Source organism: Salmo trutta, chromosome 24, assembly GCF_901001165.1.
Source record: "Salmo trutta chromosome 24, fSalTru1.1, whole genome shotgun sequence".
NCBI lineage: Eukaryota > Metazoa > Chordata > Actinopteri > Salmoniformes > Salmonidae > Salmo > Salmo trutta.
The window spans coordinates 30749817-30772177 of NC_042980.1; the positions used below are offsets into that span (position 1 = coordinate 30749817).

Here is a 22361-nt window from a genome sequence, read left to right on the forward strand (position 1 = left end):
TTTATTGGCCAGTCTGAGATATGGCTTTTTCTTTGCAACTCTGCCTAGAAGGCCAGCATCCCAAAGTCGCCTCTTCTCTGTTGACGTTGAGATTGGTGTTTTGCGGATACTATTTAATGAAGCTGCAAGTCGAGGACTTGTGAGGCGTCTGTTTCTCAAACTAGACACTTTAAAGTACTTGTTTTCTGTGAGCAAAATTGCAAGATTACGTTATAATACTTTTATTGCATCAAATGGTTGTTTTATGCAACAGAATAGAGGGTTATAATAACTCTATTGTGCCTCTGGGAGATGACTCTGACAGGAGATTTACGATGTCCTTTGGGTGATAAAACCTAAAGAGACCGCATTCCAGAGCATGAATTAATGTTTCTGTTGTATAAGGTACCAGGATGAGATGACCCCAGGGCCAGACCTTAGTCTCTACACAAAGAGAACTGTTTTTACAGCAGATACTGTCTGCTGTGAATTATAAGTATCTTTCATACAAATCTTAACCTTGTGACCCATTCCATACATCTGTTGTTCGTCATGTAGACTGAAAGGGGTGTATCTTGGTTATAAAAGACCTTTGTATTTTTGTCTCGGGGCTCTCAATGAATCATCTGAGGGTGATTCATCAACCAGCCATCATTATCGTAGAGCACTCAATCGATTCACTTTATATGTGTGTGTTGTATTGACCTACTCCCTTATTAATAAGTGAATAAAGATTTAGTTTAAAATTTACTCTGACTTGTATGATAAGTTTGTCTCTCCTCATTTGATTGAAAATAAATTAACCACCACAACTCTTGCTCCTCTTTCTATTCTGGTTAAAGCCAGTTTGCGCTGTTCTGTGAAGGGAGTAATACACAGCGTTGTACGAGATCTTCAGTTTCTTGGCAATTTCTTGCATGGAATAGCCTTCATTTCTCAGAACAAGAATAGACTGACGAGTTTCAGAAAAAGTTCTTTGTTTCTGGCCATTTTGAGCCTGTAATCGAATCCACAAATACTGATGCTCCAGATACTCAACTAGTCTAAAGAAGGCCAGTTTTATTGCTTCTTTAATCGGAACAATAGTTTCCAGCTGTGCTAACATAATTCCAAAAGAGTTTTCTAATGATCAATTAGCCTTTTAAAATGATAAACTTGGATTAGCTAACGCAACGCGCCATTGGAACGAAGGAGTGATGATTGCTGATAATGGGCCTCTGGATGCCTATGTAGATGTTCCACAAAAAAAATCATCCGTTTCCAGCTACAATAGTAATTTACAACATTAACAATGTCTACACTGTATTTCTGATCAATTTGATGTTATTTTAATGGCAAAAAAAAACATTCTTTCAAAAACAACGGCATTTTTAAGTGACCCCTACCATTCATCTCTCTCTCTCTCTCCCTCTGCGTCTCTCTCTCTCTCTCTCTCTCTCTCTCTCTCTCTCTCTCTCTCTCTCTCTCTCTCTCTCTCTCTCTCTCTCTCTCTCTCTCTCTCTCTCTCTCTCTCTCTCTCTCTCTCTCTCTCTCTCTCTCTCTCTCTCTCTCTCTCTCTCTCTCTCTCTCTCTCTCTCTCTCTCTCTCTCTCTCTCTCTCTCTCTCTCTCTCTCTCTCTCTCTCTCTCTCTCTCGTCTCCTTGTACCATGGCAAATACTGATTGGATGCTTGCCAAGAGACTGGCAAGCATCCAATCAGTATTTGCCATGGTACAAGGCCTATTGTAATTTTTAGAAGACAAAATAACATAACATACACTATACATACAAAAGTATGTGGACAACCCTTCAAATTGGTGGATTCGGCTATTTCGGCCACACCCGTTGCTGACAGGTGTATAAAATCGAGCACACAGCAATGCAATCTCCATAGATAAACATTGGCAGTAGAATGGCCTTACTTAAGGGCTCAATGACTTTCAATGTGGCACTCCCGACCGAGTTCAAAACTGGAGCATCATTAAATGGGTTTCCATGGCCGAGCAGCCGCACACAACACTAAGTTCACCATGGGCAATGCCAAGCGTCGGCTGGAGTGATGTAAAGTTTGCCACCATTGGACTCTGGACCAATGGAAGCGCGTTCTCTGGAGTGATACATCACACTTCACCATCTAAAAGTCTATCGGACTAATCTTGGTTTGGCGGATTCCAGGAGAACGCTACCTGCCGAATGCATAGTGTCAACTGTAAAGTTTGGTGGAGGTGGAATAATGGTCTGGGACTGTTTTTCATGGTTCGGGCTAGGCCCCTTACTTCCAGGGAAGGGAAATCCTAACACTACAGCATACAATGACATTCTAGACAATTCTGTGCTTACAACTTTGTGGCAAGTTTGGGGAAGGCCCTTTCCTGTTTCAGCATGACAATGCCCTCGTGCACAAAGCAAGGTATTTACAGAAATGGTTTGTTGAGATCGGTGTGGAAAAACTTGACTGGCCTGCACAGAGCCCTGACCTCAACCCCATTAAACACCTTTGGGTTGAATTGAAACGCTGACTGCAAGCCAGGCCTAATCGTCCAACATCAGTGTCCGACCTCACTAATGCTCATGGCTGAATGGAAGCCAGTCCCCGCAGCAATGTTCCAACGTCTAGTGGAAAGCCTTCCCAGAAGGGAAGGCTTTCATATAAGCATCTTATAGCGATGACTATCTCAGATGACCATGAAAGTCAGAAAGCTCCAATACATGTAGGTAGGTCAAAATCAAATCAAATCAAATGTATTTGTCACATACACATGGTTAGCAGGTGTTAATGCAAGTGTAGCGAAATGGTTGTGCTTCTAGTTCCGACCATGCAGTAATATCTAACAAGTAATCTAACAATTCCACAACAACTACCTTATACACACAAGTGTAAAGGAATGAATACGAATATGTACATAAAAATATATAAATGAGTGATGGCCGAACGGCGTAGGCAAGATGCAGTAGATGGTATAGAGTACAGTATATACATATGAGATGAGAATTGTAGGGTATGAAAACATATAAAGCAGCATTGTTTAAGGTGGCTAGTGATACATTACATCAGGATGGCAAGATGCAGTAGATGGTATAGAGTACAGTATATACATATTAGATGAATAATGTAGGTTCTGTAAACATGATCTAATATAAATAATATAAAGTGGCAAGGGATAAATTGATTACATTACATTTACATTTACATTTAAGTCATTTAGCAGACGCTCTTATCCAATTTTCCCATTATTAAAGTGGCTTGAGTTGAGTCAGTATGTTGGCAGCAGCCACTCAATGTTAGTGATGGCTGTTTAACAGTCTGATGGCCTTGAGATAGAAGCTGTTTTTCAGTCTCTCGGTTCCAGCTTTGATGCACCTGTACTGACCTCGCCTTCTGGATGATAGCGGAGTGAACAGGCAGTGGCTCGGGTGGTTGATGTCCTTGATGATCTTTTTGGCCTTCCTGTGACATCGGGGGGTGTAGGTGTCCTGGAGGGCAGGTAGTTTGCACCCGGTGATGCGTTGTTCAGACCTCACTACCCTCTGGAGAGCCTTCCGGTTGTGGGCGGAGCAGTTGCCGTACCAGGCGGTGATACAGCCCGACAGGATGCTCTCGATTGTGCATCTGTAAAAGTTTGAGTGTTTTTGGTGACAAGCCGAATTTCTTCAGCCTCCTGAGGTTGAAGAGGCGCTGTTGCGCCTTCTTCACCACGCTGTCTGTGTGGGTGGACCATTTCAGTTTGTCCGTGATGTGTACGCCGAGGAACTTAAAACTCTCCACCCTCTCCACTACTGTCCCGTCAATGTAGATAGGTGTGTGTGTGTGTGCGTGTGTGCGTGTGTGCGTGTGTGCGCGTGTGTGTGTGTGTGTGTGTGTGTGTGTGTGTGTGTGTGTGTGTGTGTGTGTGTGTGCGTATTGGCATGCTTAAACTGCAAAATGATATTGTAGATGATGCCTAATTAGATAGTTAGGTGTCAGAGCTGTGACCTGAGTTCTGAGAGGGAGGCTTCTCTGCCCTCCTCGGGGTGACATTGGCACCTCTACTCCACAGAGCCCACAATGCTCAGCAGAGTGACAGGTGACCCGCCTGACCCCAACACACACACCCCAACACGTTTTCTTTCTGACCTTAAAGTTATCTTATGTCGTGATGAATTCACATCCCATGTCGTTGGTATGGTATGTCTGCCTAAACCTCAAATGAATAGAAAAGATAAGCGCTGAATAAAATACAGAATTTGCACTGCTTATCTTTACCATTCTCTTTGGATTGAATCATATGGATCTACATAATAGGTTGCCTGGGACATGGACGTGTTTGGTAAGACACCTCAGTCACCTCTCTGACTCTGTCCAAGCACAGTACAACAGTGACACCTGTCGGGAAAAGTCTGTAATCTGTTGCCCAGAAATAGTGTTTTTACTTTCCTGCGTTAGTAAGTGCGCACAATTGTACAAACCGCATATGTAACAACTTCATGACAAAATATTATTAAATCTAAATCGAATATAATATATATGAAAAAATTATGAATTATGCGACTGAAAGTCCAATAAAGCTACAGCAACCTTCATTTAATATACCAGTGTGTTTTTACATGGCACATTTTACACAACAGCTAATTTCATAATATACTATGAAACCACTTAGCTATTATTATCATCTGTGTACATTATATGTCTAATCGGATCAGAAGGAACTGTAAGATTGCCTGGGTGTTCTGCACGGCCATAGTTATCTTCCGTACACAGACGAGCCGAGCGATGTGGGCAGTCTTGTTGTAACGCAGTTCGGCATCTGCAAGGCATATGACGGATTCTGCTTCATAAACAACACACGTAAGTGCAATGAATATGCGCCTCGAATAACAAACTAGTGGCATAAAATACATATGATATTATTCCCTTGTCGTCGGTGGCGATTTTAGCATGGGAATCTTGGTGGGGCAAAAAAACATGTGGGATGCATGCCAGCAAAGCCACTACACAACCCAAAACAACACTAAACAATACATGAATTGCACTATAATGGTGACAAATGTTGCCCACAAACTGTTAGGGCCTACATAAAGCTGTCCCAACAGCTTACCACTGCTACACCTGGCTATCAGCGGAGCCTTGTCTGGCAGCGAGACAGTTCATTCTGTCTCATTTACGGTCTTTTAAAAAAACATCGCTGATATGGCTGACTTGCTTAACCCTCCTGTTGTGTTCGTTTCATGTTAATTCATTCTGTGTTCCCGGTCCAAAATGCCGCCCCATTGTAGCTGATAATAAATCCATAATAATATATGATCACCTAATGTTGTGTTAGATATTTTTATCAACTTAAGTTCTTGTGAAAATGTCAAGTTTACAAGAACATTACAACTTGTATTTGCTATTTATGGCCTGTAGGCCTCATTGACCTGAGCTCATAGAGCTCATACAACTCAGATGAAACATATTGTGCTATTTATAACAGACTACTTTGTGTCCAAGTTTAACAAGGACTCTCTCCTCCTCACCAGTGTCATGATCAAAGATTGGATCAAGAGCCTGACATACAGTATATATCGTTTGGTCATTGTGCTGCCACAGAATGAATTGTGAGCAAGACCTCAAAAAAACTTTATATACCAGAGCTGCAAGAAAAGTTCTATATATTATTGAAACAATGTTGCGATTGTTTGTGAGAATGCCACAGGTGTGATTCCAGTGGGGGGGAAAGATTCTATTGGGGAAAGGTTCCCGTGGGGGTTGCCATGGAAGCCAAGAAGGGACGTGTGTGTGTGTGTGTGTGTGTGTGTGTGTGTGTGTGTGTGTGTGCTCAACATGCATGTGGGGGTCTGGGAGGAGAAGTGTGTCCATCTGATGAATGGGCATGTGCCTGAACTCAATTTTATACAGTAATTGTAGTCTCACCCATCTAATGACCGGGAACATCACAGGTGTACAAAAGTTAAATAAAACACCCAAAATGTAATGAAAATCATAAAAATGTGTTTTGTGTGTTTAGATGCCCTGTGTGGACAAAGTCATGGAACCTTATGACAATCAGATTAAATGAACTACATTTTTCAGAGAGAAAACTTGTAAATCGGTCTAATTCGACCGGAACACAGCAGGAGACAAATGTGGTTTCTACTGACAATTGATGTACAAACTATGGCATAAGGGGACAACAAGTGGATAAGAGGCAATCTGTAATTTCGATTAAGACATTAATGAGCGAGCTAGGATGGACATAGTCATTACAACTATTTGTTCAGCACTTTTGAAATGTACAGCAACAGAATTCAGAACATAGGCCGTTCTTACAGTGTTCTCCCTGTACACCAAGTCAGAACCATAGAATAAATAAAGGGGGCATATAAACAATGAAAGCTCTTACAATATTCAATGATTACATTTCTCAAAAACAGTTTATAGGCTACATGTGCACCACCAAGTCAGAACAGTAGGCGAAATTAAGAGGTGAAAAGACCAAATTATTAGGGTGAGGCACATGGGCTATTAACAGCTTACTACACAGCATACACTTAGTATTACTTTCTTAGCTACAGTACACATATCTCCCTGGCATATTACATCATTTATGCAGCAGCATACAATACATTAGACTCACCTTGTTGTGCTGTGCCACTTGAAAAGGAAGGTGGCGCGGCGGTCCTTCGTGGGCAAATTTTATCATCAATGTCAGGCATTCTCTGGATTTATGCTGCTTTCAAGACAACTGGGATCTCGGGGGGGGGGGGGTAGAATCATAATGACGTCAGTGATCTTCAGGTCGTAGCTCTAGAAAGAGGCCCGAGTTCCGAATGTACAGTACCGAGTTGGATGAAAGTTCAAAAAGTTTTTCCCCAATTTTCCAGTTGTCTTGAACTCACTAAAGTCAGATTTTGCAGTTCAGAGTTAACAGTTGTTTTGAGTGCGGCACAAATCATGCTTCATTGACAGCATGGCCAATGTTGAATGTTTATCATTTTAAACTAGGAAGAGAGCCACTCCACCACACAGCCACTCCACTGAATAGCAGGCTAATGATTGCTTTGCAATAATTGCAGTTAGCCACTGATTCCTTCCAAACCACTCATTGTTGAATTTGCGATTTCCAACGTTTCCAATGTTTATGTCCAATGGTCAATGAGCACTGATACGTTTTATCTATAATTTCTCTTCACATGACAAGGATTAAAAAGGATTTGCCAGTAGATTGTCGACTTGATTCATGATGATGACTGCTAGCTAAGACTTTTAAAGTATGACGTTGACATGATCAGTCCAATCAAAGCTACTGTACATATAACGTGATTTGACGTAATTTTATCTGTGGCCAATGACATTGAGCCTTCTTGGATGAGCACTTCTAATGTAACTCTATGCCATCACCCAAGGGGCTAGAATTGGAGGTGTCCCCTTAGACTTGGCGGTGATGTAGTGTCCCCATGAGTGACAGAACACTGAGCCAATGACTTCGCAAACGCTCCGTATTTTCTGCTGGCTCGCCCCACCACCACAAAAAGAACTGAGCTAGGCTGAAACACCTGCATTTTGGAGCTGCCTTACTCAAGAAAACCAAAAAAAGACCATGTTTATATGCTGCGTTATTAACTCAATGATGTATATATCTTTTTTTACATTGTTTGCAAACTGATATGTGACACGTTTAATGCCAAAATAGCATGCAAAACAGGAAGGGCCCCCTCAATCAAAAAACATGCTAAAAATGTCGGGCTCAAAACAGGTGCGGCTCTGCCCCACCTGCCCTGAATGACGAATCGCCACTGCTTGTCGTGCTGTTTGGCAGTGTTAAGTAAATGCATTTCTTACACTACATGGACATAAGTATGTGGACACCTTCAAATAAGTGACAGGCATATAAAATCAAGCACATAGCCATGCAATCTCTATCGACAAACATTGGCAGTAGAATGGCCTTACTGAAGAGCTCCATGACTTTCAACGTGGCACCTTTCCAACAGGTCAGTTCGTTGAATTTCTGCCCCGCAAGAGCTGCCCTGGTCAACTGTAAGTGCTGTTATTGTGAAGTGGAAAAGTCTAGGAACAACAACGGCTCAGCCGCGAAGTGGTAGGCCACACAAGCTTGGTGGAGGAGGAATATTGGTCTGAGGCTGATTTTCATGGTTCGGGTGAAGCCCCTTATTTCCTGTGAAGGAAAATTGTAACGCTACAGCACACAATGACAGTTTGGCGAAGGCCCTTTCCTGTTTCAGCATGACAATGCACCCATGCACAAAGCGAGGTCCATACAGAAATGTTTTGTCTAGATCGGTGTGGAAGGACTTGACTGGCCTGCACAGAGCCATGACCTCAACCCCATCAAACACCTTTGAGATGAATTGGAACGCCGACTGAGCCAGGCCTAATCGCCCAACATCAGTGCCCAACCTCACGAATGCTTATGGCTGAATGGAAGCAAGTCCCTGCAGCCACGTTCCAACATCTAGTGGAAAGCCTTCCTAGAAGAGTGGAGACTGTTATAGCAGCAAAGGGGGGACCAACTCCATATTAATGGCCATGATTTTAGAATGAGATGTTTGACAAGTGCCATGCTGTGTAGTTGGCACACTACATCATTTTATATTTGGACAGGAAAAAGGACATGTGATATTTGAATGGTTTCATGGTGAAAATGTAAGGCCATTTCAGAATTTAGTGGCAGTATAACAGCAGAGATGTAGGCTACAAGTAGTACTCATATTTTTCAATTTGTCCAAGAATGATATGGCTATTTCATGTGGATAGGGCACTTGTTTTCAATATAGGGCCATAGTTGAACTTAATATAGTTACTATGAATATATGAAAATACTATGAATATATGAAACAACTATGTAATTACAATGTGTAGTATTAGTATGTAATAACAGCCTCAACGCCTCTTCCAGCTCTACAGGTCTAGCATGCCTCTGGGCGACATGAGGACACCCCTGCTGTCCAACTCATTTGACGTCCCAGAGGAACCCCTGCCCTGTGACCCGGGAAACCCCACAGTGGGCATCCTAGGCTCAGGTGATTACTCCCGCTCCCTGGCTGTGCGATTAGTTGCCTGTGGTTATAGGGTAGTGGTCGGCAGCCGTAACCCAAAGCATATAGCCATCGGACAGTTTCCTGATGGGGTTCAGCTTCTCACACAGCGGGAGGCGATGGTTGGCACAGAGAAGGTTGTCTTTGCTGCTCTCTACCCTGAACACTACCACACCCTGGTGGGGTTGAGGGATGTGCTGGCTGGGAAGGTGCTGGTGGATGTGAGCAACGCCACCAAGCTTAACAGTGGAGAGCCGTCTAACGCTGAGAGGCTGGCAGAGCTGTTCCCAGAGAGCAGAGTGGTGAAGGGCTTCAATGTGGTCTCAGCCTGGGCCCTGCAGACTGGAGCTCATGACGGCAGCAGGCAGGTAAGAGAGTAATCATGTATATACTGTACATACAACTCCACACATTGTATACAGTGGCAAGAAAAAGTATGTGAACCCTTTGGAAATACGTGGATTTCTGCATAAATTAGTCATAAAATTTGATCTGATCTTCATCTAGGTAACAATAATAGACAAACACGGTCTGCTTAAACTAATAACACACAAACAATTATACATGTTCATGTCTTTATTGAACCCGCCGTGTAAACATTCACAGTGCAGGGTGGGGAAAGTATTTGAACCCTTAATAACTGTTTGACCCTCCTTTGGCAGCAATAACCTCAACCAAATGTTTTCTGTAGTTGCGGATCAGACCTGCACGGTCAGGAGACATTTTGGACCGTTCCTCTTTACAAAACTGTTTCAGTTCAGCAATATTCTTGGGATGTCTGGTGTGAACTGTTCTCTTGAGGTCATGCCACAGCATCTCAATCGGGTTGAGGTCAGGACTGACTGGGCCACTCCAGAAGCGTATTTTCTTCTGTTGAAGCCATTCTGTTGTTGATTTACTTCTGTGTTTTGGGTCGTTGTCCTGTTGCATCACCCAACTTCTGTTGAGCTTCAATTGGCAGACAGAAAGCCTAACATTCTCCTGCAAAATGTCTTGATAAACTTGGGAATTAATTTTTCCGTTGAAGATATCAAGCTCTCCAGGGCCTCAGACAGCAAAGCAGGCCCAAAAAGTGATGCTCCATCCACCATACTTTACAGTTGGGATGAGGTTTTGATGTTGGTGTGCTGTGCCTTTTTTTCTCCACACATAGTGTTGTGTGTTCCTTCCAAACAACTCAACTGTAGCTTCATCTGTCCACAGAATATTTTGCCAGTAGCGCTGTGGAACATCCAGGTGCTCTTTTGCAAACTTCAGATGTGCAGCAATGTTTTTTTTGGACAGCAGTGGCCTCTTCCGTAGTGTCCTCCCATGAACACCATTCTTGTTTAGGGTTTTACGTATTGTAGACTCGTCAACAGAAATGTTAGCATGTTCCAGAGATTTCTGTAAGTCTTTAGCTGACACTCTAGGATTCTTCTTAACCTCATTGAGCATTCTGCGCTGTGCTCTTGCAGTCATCTTTGCAGGACGGCCACTCCTAGGGAGAGTAGCTACAGTGCTGAACTTTCTCCATTTATAGACAATTTGTCTTACCATGGACTGATGAACATCAAGGCTTTTAGAAATACTTTTGTAACCCTTTCCAGCTTTATGCAAGTCAACAATTCTTAATCTTAGGTCTTCTGAGATCTGTTTTGTTCGAGACATGGTTCACACCAAGCAATGCTTCTTGTGAATAGCAAACTCAAATTTTGTGAGTGTTTTTTTTATAGGGCAAGGCAGCTCTAACAACATTTCCAATCTTGTCTCATTGATTGGACTCCAGGTTAGCTGACTCCTGACTCTAATTAGCTTTAGGAGAAGTCATTAGCCTAGGGGTTCACATACTTTTTCCAACCTACACTGTGAATGTTTAAATTATGTATTCAATATAGACAAGAAAAATACAATAATTTGTGTGTTATTTGTTTAAGCACACTGTTTGTCTATTGTTGTGACTTTGATGAAGATCAGATCAAATTTGATGACCAATTTATGCAGAAATCCAGGTCATTCCAAAGGGTTCACATACTTTTTATTTCCACTGTATGTAGTTATAGATGTCGCACACCGACAGGCACTCACCCACACAATGTGAGCCTCAATTTCTCCTAATCAGTTCTCTTCCCTTTGCCCCTCCCAGGTCCTGATCAGCAGTGACTATCCTGAGGCGATGTCACTGCTGTGGAGCAGTGGGCCGGGGCTGCATTTTGAACTCTCTATGAGTGTGAACATGACGTGACAGAGTGTGGCTGAGGCCTAATTAACAGACTGACTCCGTTAAGAGCTGCTTCTTGGGGGCAGGATGCTCTCACGCATCCAGCTCTCCTATGGAGCGTTGTTCACAAGTGGGAGAAGGCAGTGTGTGCTCATTAGTTGATCCACAGATTAAGTGTTCCTCCCACACTTATCTCACAGTCTCCCAGTGTTTTAATGCTTTTAACTGCATCAGTGAATCATTTGGTTTTCCACTAACCGGTCTTTGTGCCCCTTCAGGTGAAGGCAGGAGTGGAGCATTCCTGGGAGGAGCCTCAGGTGTGGAGATCGGACCTTTATCTGTCCTCTGGCATTCTGGGACTTGGTGTTCTGACTCTTCTGGCCATCACATCTCTACCCTCGGTGGGTAACGCTCTCAGTTGGAGAGAGTTCACTTTTGTACAGGTGAGTAGCTAACAGCACGATACTTCACACTTTTGTATGCACCCGTAGTTTATTGCAACATTTTGAGCGGTTTTCTATCATCTGTCTCCAGTCAGGGTTGGGATACGCTGCCTTGACTCTCTCCATCATGCACACCCTCTTCTTCAGCTGGGACTTTGCTTTCTTCTCATTTGCTTACCCTTACTACATGCCCCCCACATACCTGCTGGCACTGATCCTGCCCTGTCTGGTCCTGGTGGGTCGGCTCTTCCTGGCGCTGCCCTGCCTGGCGTTCAGACTGGCAAAGATACGTCGAGGCTGGGAGAGTCCATGCCACCACCCTCCTCAGACCCAAGAGGACACAGCCAATGGCGTGCTGCCCAGGGACTTGAGTGGTGATGTGTGATGGTCCAATCAAGTAGAGACTCAGTGCAAATCCATTTTCTAGCTCTGATGAAAGGGATGGTTCATTGTACATATTTTGTCTGACACACACTATGGCACTTTTTAATGCCACTTAATTTTTTAATCCAAATAAGAAACAAACTCAAGATAAGTGTTACTATTTTTCTAGAAACTGAAATACTGAAAGCTTACCTCACAAGTCCATTATACAACTACCTTCTGTTATGATAAATGATGTATGCTCTTTGTTTAACTGGGTTAAGAAACATGAAAAGAAATATGTATCACTTTCACTGAGTATCATAGCAAGACATTTCATATTTGACTAGACCTCTAAGCTTCTCTTGGGTAAAGTGAAGAAGGATGTGACCACTTTCTGGTCAATTTCAGCATGTTCAAATCTCCAAACTCACTATTCGACAAGATTTACCAACCAGAAGTGCCTGAATTGAGCCTCGACTGAGAAGCTGCACTTGACCCTGAAATAGGAACATTATTTCTAGACAGAAGTCTGTATAAGGACATTGGATTAGTGTTAGAGACCTAGTCAATACAGTCCGTCTTTGCTGTTCAGCTGTGTGTTACTGCGTTGTCGCTTCCAGACAGACAGTCTGTGTGCAGTGTTGTGGAATACCTTGAGTCAAATATTTGCACAGATACCGGAACGTGTGAATTCAATTTAGACTTTATTACAAACGTAACAGAGCCGAGCCTTTCCATGGAAAATACTAAATTCTGTAATCACATAGTTCTGACTTGATAGTTTTTCCCGTCTTTACATAGCACATATAGTGCGTCCTTGTATGTACATGAACAACTCCTATTGGCCTTAGTTCTCCCATCTTTGCATTACGTATAGAATCCCCTCCCTCTATACGAAAATATAACTCCTCTTGACCTTTCTACACCATTATCTTTCTTTCTCAGTTCTTGTTTGTTAACGTCCACATCTGACAGCTGTATAGGTTATAATGGTAGCAGGCCCTGTTCATATATGTTCCATTCCTTATATAGCCACTCTGTCTTAGCACTTCAAAGTGGACAGCCTAAACACTGCCTGTTAATATTGGAGTCATGAGTTTTGCATGAGTTTCACTACCACAGCAGCTCCAGTCCTACCAGCATCATTATGTAAGGAGACTGGACACCAGTCACAAAACACACAACTACTGTCAACCTGGGAAATGAACAATTACAGTTTTTCTCAATTGCTAAAACACAATTTCTGAAACCTTGCTCCATTTCCTGAAAACATTAAACACAAAACCTCCTTTTCAAGCACTATTTACATAACCTGACTCCTCTCGCAAAATAAAACATTCGCCTCAAAACAGTTTCACCTGTGTTCAAAATTAAACACTGCTCTCAAATCATTAACAAAGTGATCAAAATGATATACACTCTCAGGCAGTCAGTAAACAATACACCGAAAAATAGAAAACACATTGTTCAAAACATACAATTCTTGAGGGAGAAAATATTCATATTTTTCCGTCATTGTCTTTTGATGAACGAAAACATGTTCTATCATAGTAGCTCAAAATTGATCAGAAATTACTACTCTGCTTTGCTCTTTTGTTTTTTGTTCTTCCTCCTCCTTGTACTCCTATTTTTACACTACTGTACCCTGCATCTCACAAACGTGTCCTTTGTCTCTGTGATACTGTAATTCTTGTTCTTTGTTAATGTGAACCTACAACCAGTCAAAATCTATTGAGCAGTCAGTACTGTTAATAAATGGAAAGCACAATGTTCAGGGCCATACAATTTGTCCATTGTACAGTATACAGCCTACAATGCACTGTACTACAGTATACAATACTAAAAGGGACAAAAATCAAAGGAGTAAACATGTGATCAATGTGCTTCTTCTTGTCTTTGGGCTGGGTCAGGCCAGAGCACTTCGTTGACATCACAAGCAATATTGTCCCTCCTGTAGCAACGGGGGAAGAAGCCTCTTGTGTGCCGTATCCAGCCCTGACATGATTCCTCACCTATATCACCACAGGATAAATCCATGGCTTGCAGCAGATTTACTCTGGTGTAGGGTTGTCTATCATACACTTTCCATCTCCAAGAGGAGAAAAACTCCTCAATTGGATTCAGGAAAGGCGAGTATGGAGGGAGGTACAAGTTCATAAACTGCCCATTGATGTTAAACCATTCCCTTACCTGAGCAGCTCGGTGGAAACTGACATTGTCCCACACTATCACATAGGTGGGAATGGGATTCTCATTTAGCTCTTGACCCTGCTGCTCTTGAACCTGCTGCTCAAATAAAATATCTCTTAGATTGGCAATAAATGTTAGAAGGTGCTGGGTGTTATATGGCCCGAGTGTAACATGGTGATGTAGAACACCATGGTTGCTGATAGCAGCACAGATTGTGACATTGCCACCTCGTTGACCGGGACTTCAACAATGGCCCGCTGTCCAATCATGTTTCGGCCTCTCCTTCTCCTCTTTGTTAGATTGAAGCCTGCTTCATCAACAAATATTAACTCATGGGGTCTGTCCAAGGATTCCAAGTCAAATATTGTATGTGTAGAAATACAATATACTTTATGTAGGATTTTGTAAGTTGTACAGAGACAGTGCTATACTGTAGAGTACAATTAGGCCTACTGTATGCACTTCTGATTCACATACATTGTATGTACTGAAGAGTAATGTCATTCACATAGTATGTGTTAGTACTGTAGACAATCTGGATTACAGTAAATGTTTCTGAATGTACACTTACTTGCACATACTGAGCTTGCAGTTCTTTCACCCTTGGTGAGTTGCGCTCAAAAGGTACTCTGTATACTCACATCCTGTTACGATGGAGGACAAGGTCAATTGTGGAAATGCTCACACTGTCGATTCCCTGGAAGTGTGTGTTGTCTTGTATCACTCGTTCCTGGATTTCTCTGAGTCGTATTGCATTATCTTGAAGGACCATGCCAACTGTAACGGCCTCTTGCTCCCGAGTGAATATAGCTGTCCTTCCACCTGCATGTGGCAGCCTTGCAATTCTACAAAAAGTAGTTGTGCAGTTACAAAACATATTCATGCAGTACAATACATGCAGTGATTAACTTTACAAATGTCTATTGAAACAGCTGCATATAGTGTAGTACAGTAAATTTGCAATTACAAAAATACAGTAGTATACTGTACCTGTTCTCTTCTCTGAATGTCCTTACTATGGTGGACACAGGAAATCGGCTCAAATTGGGTTGCACTCTAAGTCCTGCTTCCCTCAGTCAGTCCATGGACAAGAACATGGTCTATAACTGTTGCTCGAATTTCATCAGATATTTCCACTCTGTCTTCCTCTTCGTCCTCCTCTTCCTCTTTCTTGCCCTCCTCTTCGTCGCCCACCTCGCATACGTCCTCTGACATTGTTTCTTCTATCTTTTCTCAGACTTTCTCCTTCCCACCTTCAACAACCTGCTTGCTCTCTGAACTGGCTTATATTGGTTGTGTCGCATCATTTGAAACAGGTTAAATGAATTTTGAGTGGTTGTGTTCAATCAATGACATGTGTTCTCTATTTGTATTTGATTGTTGCCACTTGTGTTTACCAGTATGGATGACATGTGCATTAGAGGGCAGAATGTGTTTTGAGAATGAGAATGTGTTTAGAGTTTTGCTGAAAAGTCTAAGTGAGATCTGCAAATTGTGTTTTACCATGTGAAATGGTTTAAGGTATTGACAAGACTGCATAATTAGCTAAATGAGTCCAGGCAACTGAGAACTTTGTTCAGCCAATGGGTTCTAGTGTTTTAGCAATTGAGAAAAACTAACTTAAGTGTCTTCAGCGCACACATAAGGTGCCATATACTGTTTATTAGGTACACCACCCAGTTTATGAAAATGGAGACGGTATCGAGGCAGTCAGTTACAGTTCGATTGAATGTTAAAATGGGCAAAACGAGTAACCAAAGCAACTGAGTGTGATCGTCTGGGTCAGGCGTGCCAGATCCAATATCTCAAAAACGGCCTCACTCCTGGGATTTTCACATACGACAATGTCTAGGGTTTACCGAGTGATGCAACAAACCAAAAATATCCAGTCAGCGGCATTCCTGTGGGCGAAAACAGCTCATTGATGAGAGGTTGAAGGAAAATGTCAAGAATCGTGCACACTAACAGGCGGGACAAAAACAGACAACGGCGCAGTACAACAGTGGTGTGCAGAAAGGTATCTCAGAACACACAACTCATCGATCCTTGGCCATACTGGGTTCCACTACTATCAGCTAAAAATAAGAGGCTCCATTGGGCATGCAATCACCAACACTGGACAATTCAGGAGTGGAAAAACATCACCTGACAAATCCCGCTTCCCGTTGAGTCATGCTGATGGCAGAGTCAGAATTTGGCATAAAGCAGCATGAGTCTATGGACCCATCTTGCCTGGTACAGTGTATAGCTGTGATAAAGGGCCTTTTTGTGATTAATTTGTGTGTGTGTGTAATGCAGTACCTTATTTACTTGTAAAAACTAGAATGAGCAAAGCCAGTGGTTTCTCCTGGGGTAAGAGTACATTTCTTTTTTCTATTCAATATTAAAGCTTATGTGCCATATTTGGACCCATCTCAGCAACGGGGGAAAATATTTCACTGTACTTATGCAATAAAGCTTTTTAGATGCATCTTTTCAAACCAGTGATTTAATTTCCAATCATGTTTACAGTAATAAAACAGGTCTTACCAGAAACTAATAAGTACAAAGAAAATCAATGCACAACCATAATCATATTCAACACCGCCAGATAAACGAAAAGTGCATTTCAGTGGAGATGTGTAAAATAGAGGCAAAAACATGTTTTATATATATGGCATGTCAAATTAAAATACTTGAATTTAGGTCTGAAGGCACATGTCACCCCCTCAATCATCCATCCATCCATCCATCCATGTGTATCCTCCATGTCAGATCAGAATCCCCTTTCCGTGGTGAAGTGGGGGATGAAGGCCAGTAAACACCCTTACCACCAGGCCGGTTGGGGGTTGGCTTTAAAGAGCTTATAATCCTCTTTCCTGAAGAAGGCCAATTCTGTTTCATTTGCTGAAACAAAAAAACGGGAACAAAATAAGGCCCTTCACTTTGACAATATTTCATTACCAGGATGTTGCCTGAATGCACAGTTCCAACTCATAAAATACATGTAGTACACACAAACGGGCTGAATACTTATGTAAATAAGGTATCTTTTTAATTTTTAAAACACTTGCAAAAAAAATAAGTCAAGGGATCTGAATACTTTCCAAATGCACGTACACTACCAGTCAAAAGCTTGGACACCAACTCATTCCAGGGTTTTTCTTTATTTTTTTACTATTTTCTACATTTTAGAATAATAGTGAAGACATCAAAACTATGAGATAACACATGGAATCATGTAGTAACCAAAAAAAAGTGATAAATCAAAATATATTTTATATTTGGAGATTCTTCAACGTAGCCACCCTTTGCCTTGATGACAGCTTTGCATTCTCTCAACCAGCTTCATGAGGGAAGGGGAAGGGTACAAAAATATTTCTGCAGCAGTTTGGAACCAAGACTATTCCTAGAGCTCGCCGCCCGGCCAAACTGAGCAATCGGGGGAGAAGGGCCTTGGTTAGAGAGGTGACCAAGAACCCGATGGTCACTGACAGAGCTATAGAGTTCCTCTGTGGAGAATCTTGTTTCTCATGGTCTAAGAGTCCTTTAGGTGCCTTTTGGCAAACTCCCAAGCAGGCTGTCATGTGCCTTTTACTGAGGAGTGGCTTCCGTCTTGCCACTATCATAAAATGTCTGATTGGTGGAGTGCTGCAGAGATGGTTGTCTTTCTGGAAGGTTCTTATATCTCCACAGAGGAACTCTGGAGCTCTGTCAATGACCATCGGGTTCTTGGTCACCTCTCTAACCAAGGCCCTTCTCCCCCAATTGCTCAGTTTGGCCGGGCGGCGAGCTCTAGGAATAGTCTTGGTGGTTCCAAACTGCTGCAGAAATATTTTTGTACCCTTCCCTCATGAAGTTGGTTGAGAGAATACAAAGCTGTCATCAAGGCAAAGGGTGGCTACGTCCTCAGTTCTGCGACTCAACACAAACTTGTCTCAGAGCTCTAAGGACAATTCCTTCAACCTCATGGCTCAGATTTGTTAAATATTTTTTTTGATTCCATTTTAGAATAAGGCTGTAATATAACAAAATGTGGAAAAAGTCGAGGGGTCTGAATAATTTCCAACGGCAATGTATAGTCTTTATATAATGTAGATGTATAGCTGTATGCCCCAGGAAGACCCCATCCACCACCAACACCCCCCGTAACTCTTCCCCTGTGTACAGTATGTATACAAAAACAAGATGACTATACCAATGCCCGCAGCTCTTAGGGTTAGTCCATCTTGCAGAATAAGCTTGTCATCATCCTCCAAACTCATCACCAACTCATTTGTCTGCAAACAGGACATTTATCATTTTGATTGGCTTTATAAAACACAATTATTTAGAATAAACAATGGGAGAGATTTAACAGGCTTATTGATATAACTACTTAGTGTATATGTAAGGTTCAAGGAGGATACCTTTGCTCCATGTGCCTGGTGGATGATCTTCATTGTGTCTTCAAATGATACATTATGTAGAAGTTAAGACATATCAATATACTGCATGTATCAAGAATGCATGCCAAATGGGTCCAACAATGTTTAGTGAAGGATAACCTTGAAATGTTGCGGGCATCATTCTCAGAACATAACTGACTCCTAAACCCTACCATCAATATCAAATGTCTAGGGCACAGGTGTCAAACTCATTCCACAGAGAGCCGAGTGTCTGCAGGTTTTCACTCCTCCCTTGATTGATGAATTAAGGTTACTGATTAGTAAGGAACTCCCCACACCTGGTTGTCTCTGGCTTAATTGAAAGGAAAAACCTGCAGACACCACACCCTCCATGGAATGAGTTTGAAACCCCTGGTCTAGGGGCAGTACCATACGGGGCAATGCCAATGGTAGGGTAGCTGATTAAACTCAAATCCACGACTGGACTGGAGCCCCGAACTCACATAAAATTAAGTTTCTATAAAAAAAATATTTCAGCACCCAAAGAATAGCAAGCAATTACAAATTACATTGTTCTTTGTAATTGCGTGTTATTCTTTTGAAGCTGAAATAAGTATTTTATTTTATTAAAACGTAATTGTATGCAACGTCAGAGCTCCAGTCTGCCCACACTAATCATAGCTATTTGGAAGTGGGCAGCAGAAGCCACTACTAAAATGCAGCCATAACTTACCATAGCCAAAATTCTTGAAGGGGGGTGGTAGACCGGCTCTCATGCTAACTTCTAAAAGGGACAAGTCAACATGTATGGAACCCCAAAGGCAGATGATGGAATGTTGTGGAGTAATATTTTTCATGATGTAGGGCGTTCACTCACGGCTGTACAATGTAGAGAAAAATGGCACATTTCAAGAGGGTCTTAGACCGGCTCTCGAAATGAATGTAAAAACGTAGTTTTCTTTGCCCTATGTCATTATAAATGACAACTAATCAGACTTTTCTACAATATTATAACTTTAATATACTTGTACTTGATAGTGTTGAAATAAGAACGTTGATTTGCTGTAACCATTGCTAGTTTAGACTGCACCGCTCTTGGATGCATCTCTAATATTTGGTGTTGTGAGGTGATCCTTGGCTTTCATTGCCTGTAACCGCAATCAATCTACGTTGAGGGGGCGCTTCCATGGCGTTTTAATTGGAAATATTAATAACTGCACAATACTGTATATATATTTAATTTTAATAGCGGATTTAATTTAGAAAAAGGCCATGTTTTCAGCCACTAGCCGGTCAGTTGAGGTTCGAAGTTAGCCACGGGGCAGCGCCACAGTTATATTGAGCAGTTACCACTTTTTGATCATGCCTCTAATGACATTCCATTCACTCTAAACATGCTACATTCTCTGAGTAAATCGTCGGTAACTTTTGAACCATATATGGTAGAGACATGGGGTTTGGCCTATTGTTTTTCTGACTGAATATTCTATTGCATTCACATATTTATATAAACCTTGAAATAATTTATAATGTTATGGGTGAACACCCTACATAATGTTTAGCTAGCTACCAAAAAAATAAATCATACTTACCATTTTTCACAAACTGGATAAATTCCTGGACCGTTTGATCTAAATTCACGCCACTAAATACAACTGGCTTGAAATTTCGGTGCTCAAAAGACCTTACCAACCGTACAGTTAGGACTGCCTCGCTGGACATACTGTAGCAGGCAAGCTAACGTTAGGTGACTGTTTACTTCTAGCAAGCAAAGCAAATGTCTCTTTACAGTGAAATGTCGACACTGCAGCCCTTTAAGCATATATTGACGCTCATACTAATTTAGAACCCGAGCTGAACCTTTGTTGCTAGATACTGGTAAAGATTTGTCTGTTTCTAATAACGTTTCAACAAATAAACACGCGCGCTTCCGGGATGACGGCCCTTCCACAAGACAAGAGCAAACGAATTTGTGGTCAAAATGCTCAGACTCGATGTGTTGATATGTCTATAATTTCAAATATATATATTTGTTCACATAACCTCTGATTAAAGCTACGGTTTTGTAAAATATTTAAATATGTTCTTGATAAATATGAATACATATTTTACTTGCCAGTAAATCGTTTTTGTCTATGTTTTGTGTCATACTATTCAAATAGTTAAAAGATCTGAATATACTTAGTTTTCTTTATGTCCACTCTATTATAGGGACCCGAAGGACTACTTAAAACGTCTGTAAATTGGATACAATGCTTTTCCGTTAATGCAGTTCATTATATTTTACATCCTGTGAAAACTTTATACAAAAAGTACATCATCTTCTGGTACTTATTAAGAGCTGTCCACATGGTGTGTATGATATCATCCTAAACCTGCAGCTGCTATGTTACCTTCCTGGCCAACCTGACAACAACAATTCATCCCTGGTCTATCTAACATTCCCTTGTGGCTGTTATGAGACTCAATAGACAAGAAATGTTCAAAGGCTATGGCAGCACCTGCTTGCCAAAAGCACATGATATGGCATATGATATAAGGCTGCCTGAGGGGGGAAAGGGGAGGAGTAGAACCAAAAATATATCTGATTGGCTATGGTAGTGGGTAATACAGGGACAAAAGCCATACCAGTTTGTAATATAGGCCAACGTGGCAGACACCATAGTAGAGATACATATTTAATTCTGTGGCAGACACACACATCCCCATGCCCTACTTTAGTGGGACCACTCGTAACAATGAACTGAGAGCTTTGATTGGTTACCTTTACTCACCCCAACCAATGGAGATGTTGCGTGAAGTGCCACTCCTTGAATCTACCAATGGAATTGAGGGGGCGGTATCGCCTCAAGCAGTAACGAAAAGCGAGCATGAACAGTCTACCACAGAGTTTCTAAATCCAGAGGACCAACATCAGGATACTTCCGGGAACGCTTCGCGAAGCAAACTAGAAAGACCAGACCGGGTTTTGTAAGGTCAATGAGATAAGTGAAACATTCTTCCTTAGTTGTTAATTTTCTTGATTTCTAAAAGGCACAACCTAGATTCCAGCCAATGTCTTAAGTAGCTGAACATATTATTACTCCAACCTCGTGAATGTGACATATTGACACGTTTTATTTTTATATACAAACAACAAAGTCAAAATTAAACACAAATAAACAGAAATGCAACACAACCACCATACTTGATACACAACACAATATGGCCACACCTGTCCACGAACACACAAAAATACACAGTAGCTTCCCCTTACAATACACAAACATACTGTACATTAAATCCCCCTCACATAGAAATGTCAGACTCCTCAAGATGGTCAAAATAAGGCTTCCAGACTTTATCAAACACATCCATTCTCTGCACAACCTTATAAAACACGGAATCTAGTGGGATGTAACTACAACTCAGGAGGCTGCTGAGGGGAGGACATCTCATAATAATGTCTGGAAGGGAGCGAATAGAATTGCATCAAACACATGAAAACCATGTTTTGGATGTATTTGATACCCTTTCACCGATTCCACTCCTGCCATTACAAGCCCGTCCTCCCCAATTAAGGCGCCACCAACCCCATGTGAACTACATAGTTCAGCCCTCCAGTTTGTTATTGAAAGTGAGTATGATGCTTTCCAATTGATAGCTATACATTTTGTTGCAGCAATTAGACCTAGGTTACAAAACTTTCTTTGATATTGGTCACCAATATTTACCTTTCCCAACAGACATAGTCATGGAGATGGATGGATATACATTCCTAAACACAATGATATGATAGCACAGACATTATCCCAAAATGTTGTCAGTTTGTCACAGGGCCACA

The 22361-nt window shown here is 41.7% G+C and overlaps 2 protein-coding genes across 2 annotated transcripts; one reads left to right on the top strand and one right to left on the bottom strand.

Moving 5' to 3' along the window:
• The first annotated feature begins 4694 nt into the window (after positions 1-4694).
• Positions 4695-13334, top strand: LOC115161077 (metalloreductase STEAP2). Its single transcript, XM_029711796.1, has 4 exons — positions 4695-4782; positions 8834-9340; positions 11451-11615; positions 11707-13334. Exons 2-4 carry the CDS (start codon positions 8849-8851, stop codon positions 11998-12000), a joined length of 951 nt encoding a protein of 316 aa, XP_029567656.1. The 5' UTR covers positions 4695-4782; positions 8834-8848; the 3' UTR covers positions 12001-13334.
• A 3307-nt stretch (positions 13335-16641) lies between these two features.
• On the bottom strand, positions 16642-20508 carry c24h2orf76 (chromosome 24 C2orf76 homolog). The gene is made up of 5 exons (XM_029711797.1): positions 20131-20508; positions 19272-19322; positions 18560-18597; positions 18349-18430; positions 16642-17057 (listed from the first exon to the last, which is right to left on the bottom strand). The coding sequence occupies exons 1-5, from the start codon at positions 20258-20260 to the stop codon at positions 16978-16980; spliced, it is 381 nt and encodes a 126-aa protein (XP_029567657.1). The 5' UTR covers positions 20261-20508; the 3' UTR covers positions 16642-16977.
• Positions 20509-22361: the final 1853 nt, after the last annotated feature.

What these genes read in the sequence shown, in the direction of transcription:
- LOC115161077 (XM_029711796.1), top strand. Translation starts at nt 8,849, where the DNA reads ATGCCTCTGGGCGACATGAGGACACCCCTGCTGTCCAACTCATTTGAC. An exon ending in CTCATGACGGCAGCAGGCAG is followed by an intron (nt 9,341 to 11,450) that starts GTAAGAGAGTAA and finishes GTGCCCCTTCAG; the next exon opens with GTGAAGGCAGGAGTGGAGCA. An exon ending in GAGAGTTCACTTTTGTACAG is followed by an intron (nt 11,616 to 11,706) that starts GTGAGTAGCTAA and finishes ATCTGTCTCCAG; the next exon opens with TCAGGGTTGGGATACGCTGC.
- c24h2orf76 (XM_029711797.1), bottom strand. Translation starts at nt 20,260, where the DNA reads ATGTCCAGCGAGGCAGTCCTAACTGTACGGTTGGTAAGGTCTTTTGAG. An exon ending in ACCAGGCACATGGAGCAAAG is followed by an intron (nt 18,431 to 18,559) that starts GTATCCTCCTTG and finishes TCCTGTTTGCAG; the next exon opens with ACAAATGAGTTGGTGATGAG. An exon ending in CCTAAGAGCTGCGGGCATTG is followed by an intron (nt 17,058 to 18,348) that starts GTATAGTCATCT and finishes TTTTTGTTTCAG; the next exon opens with CAAATGAAACAGAATTGGCC.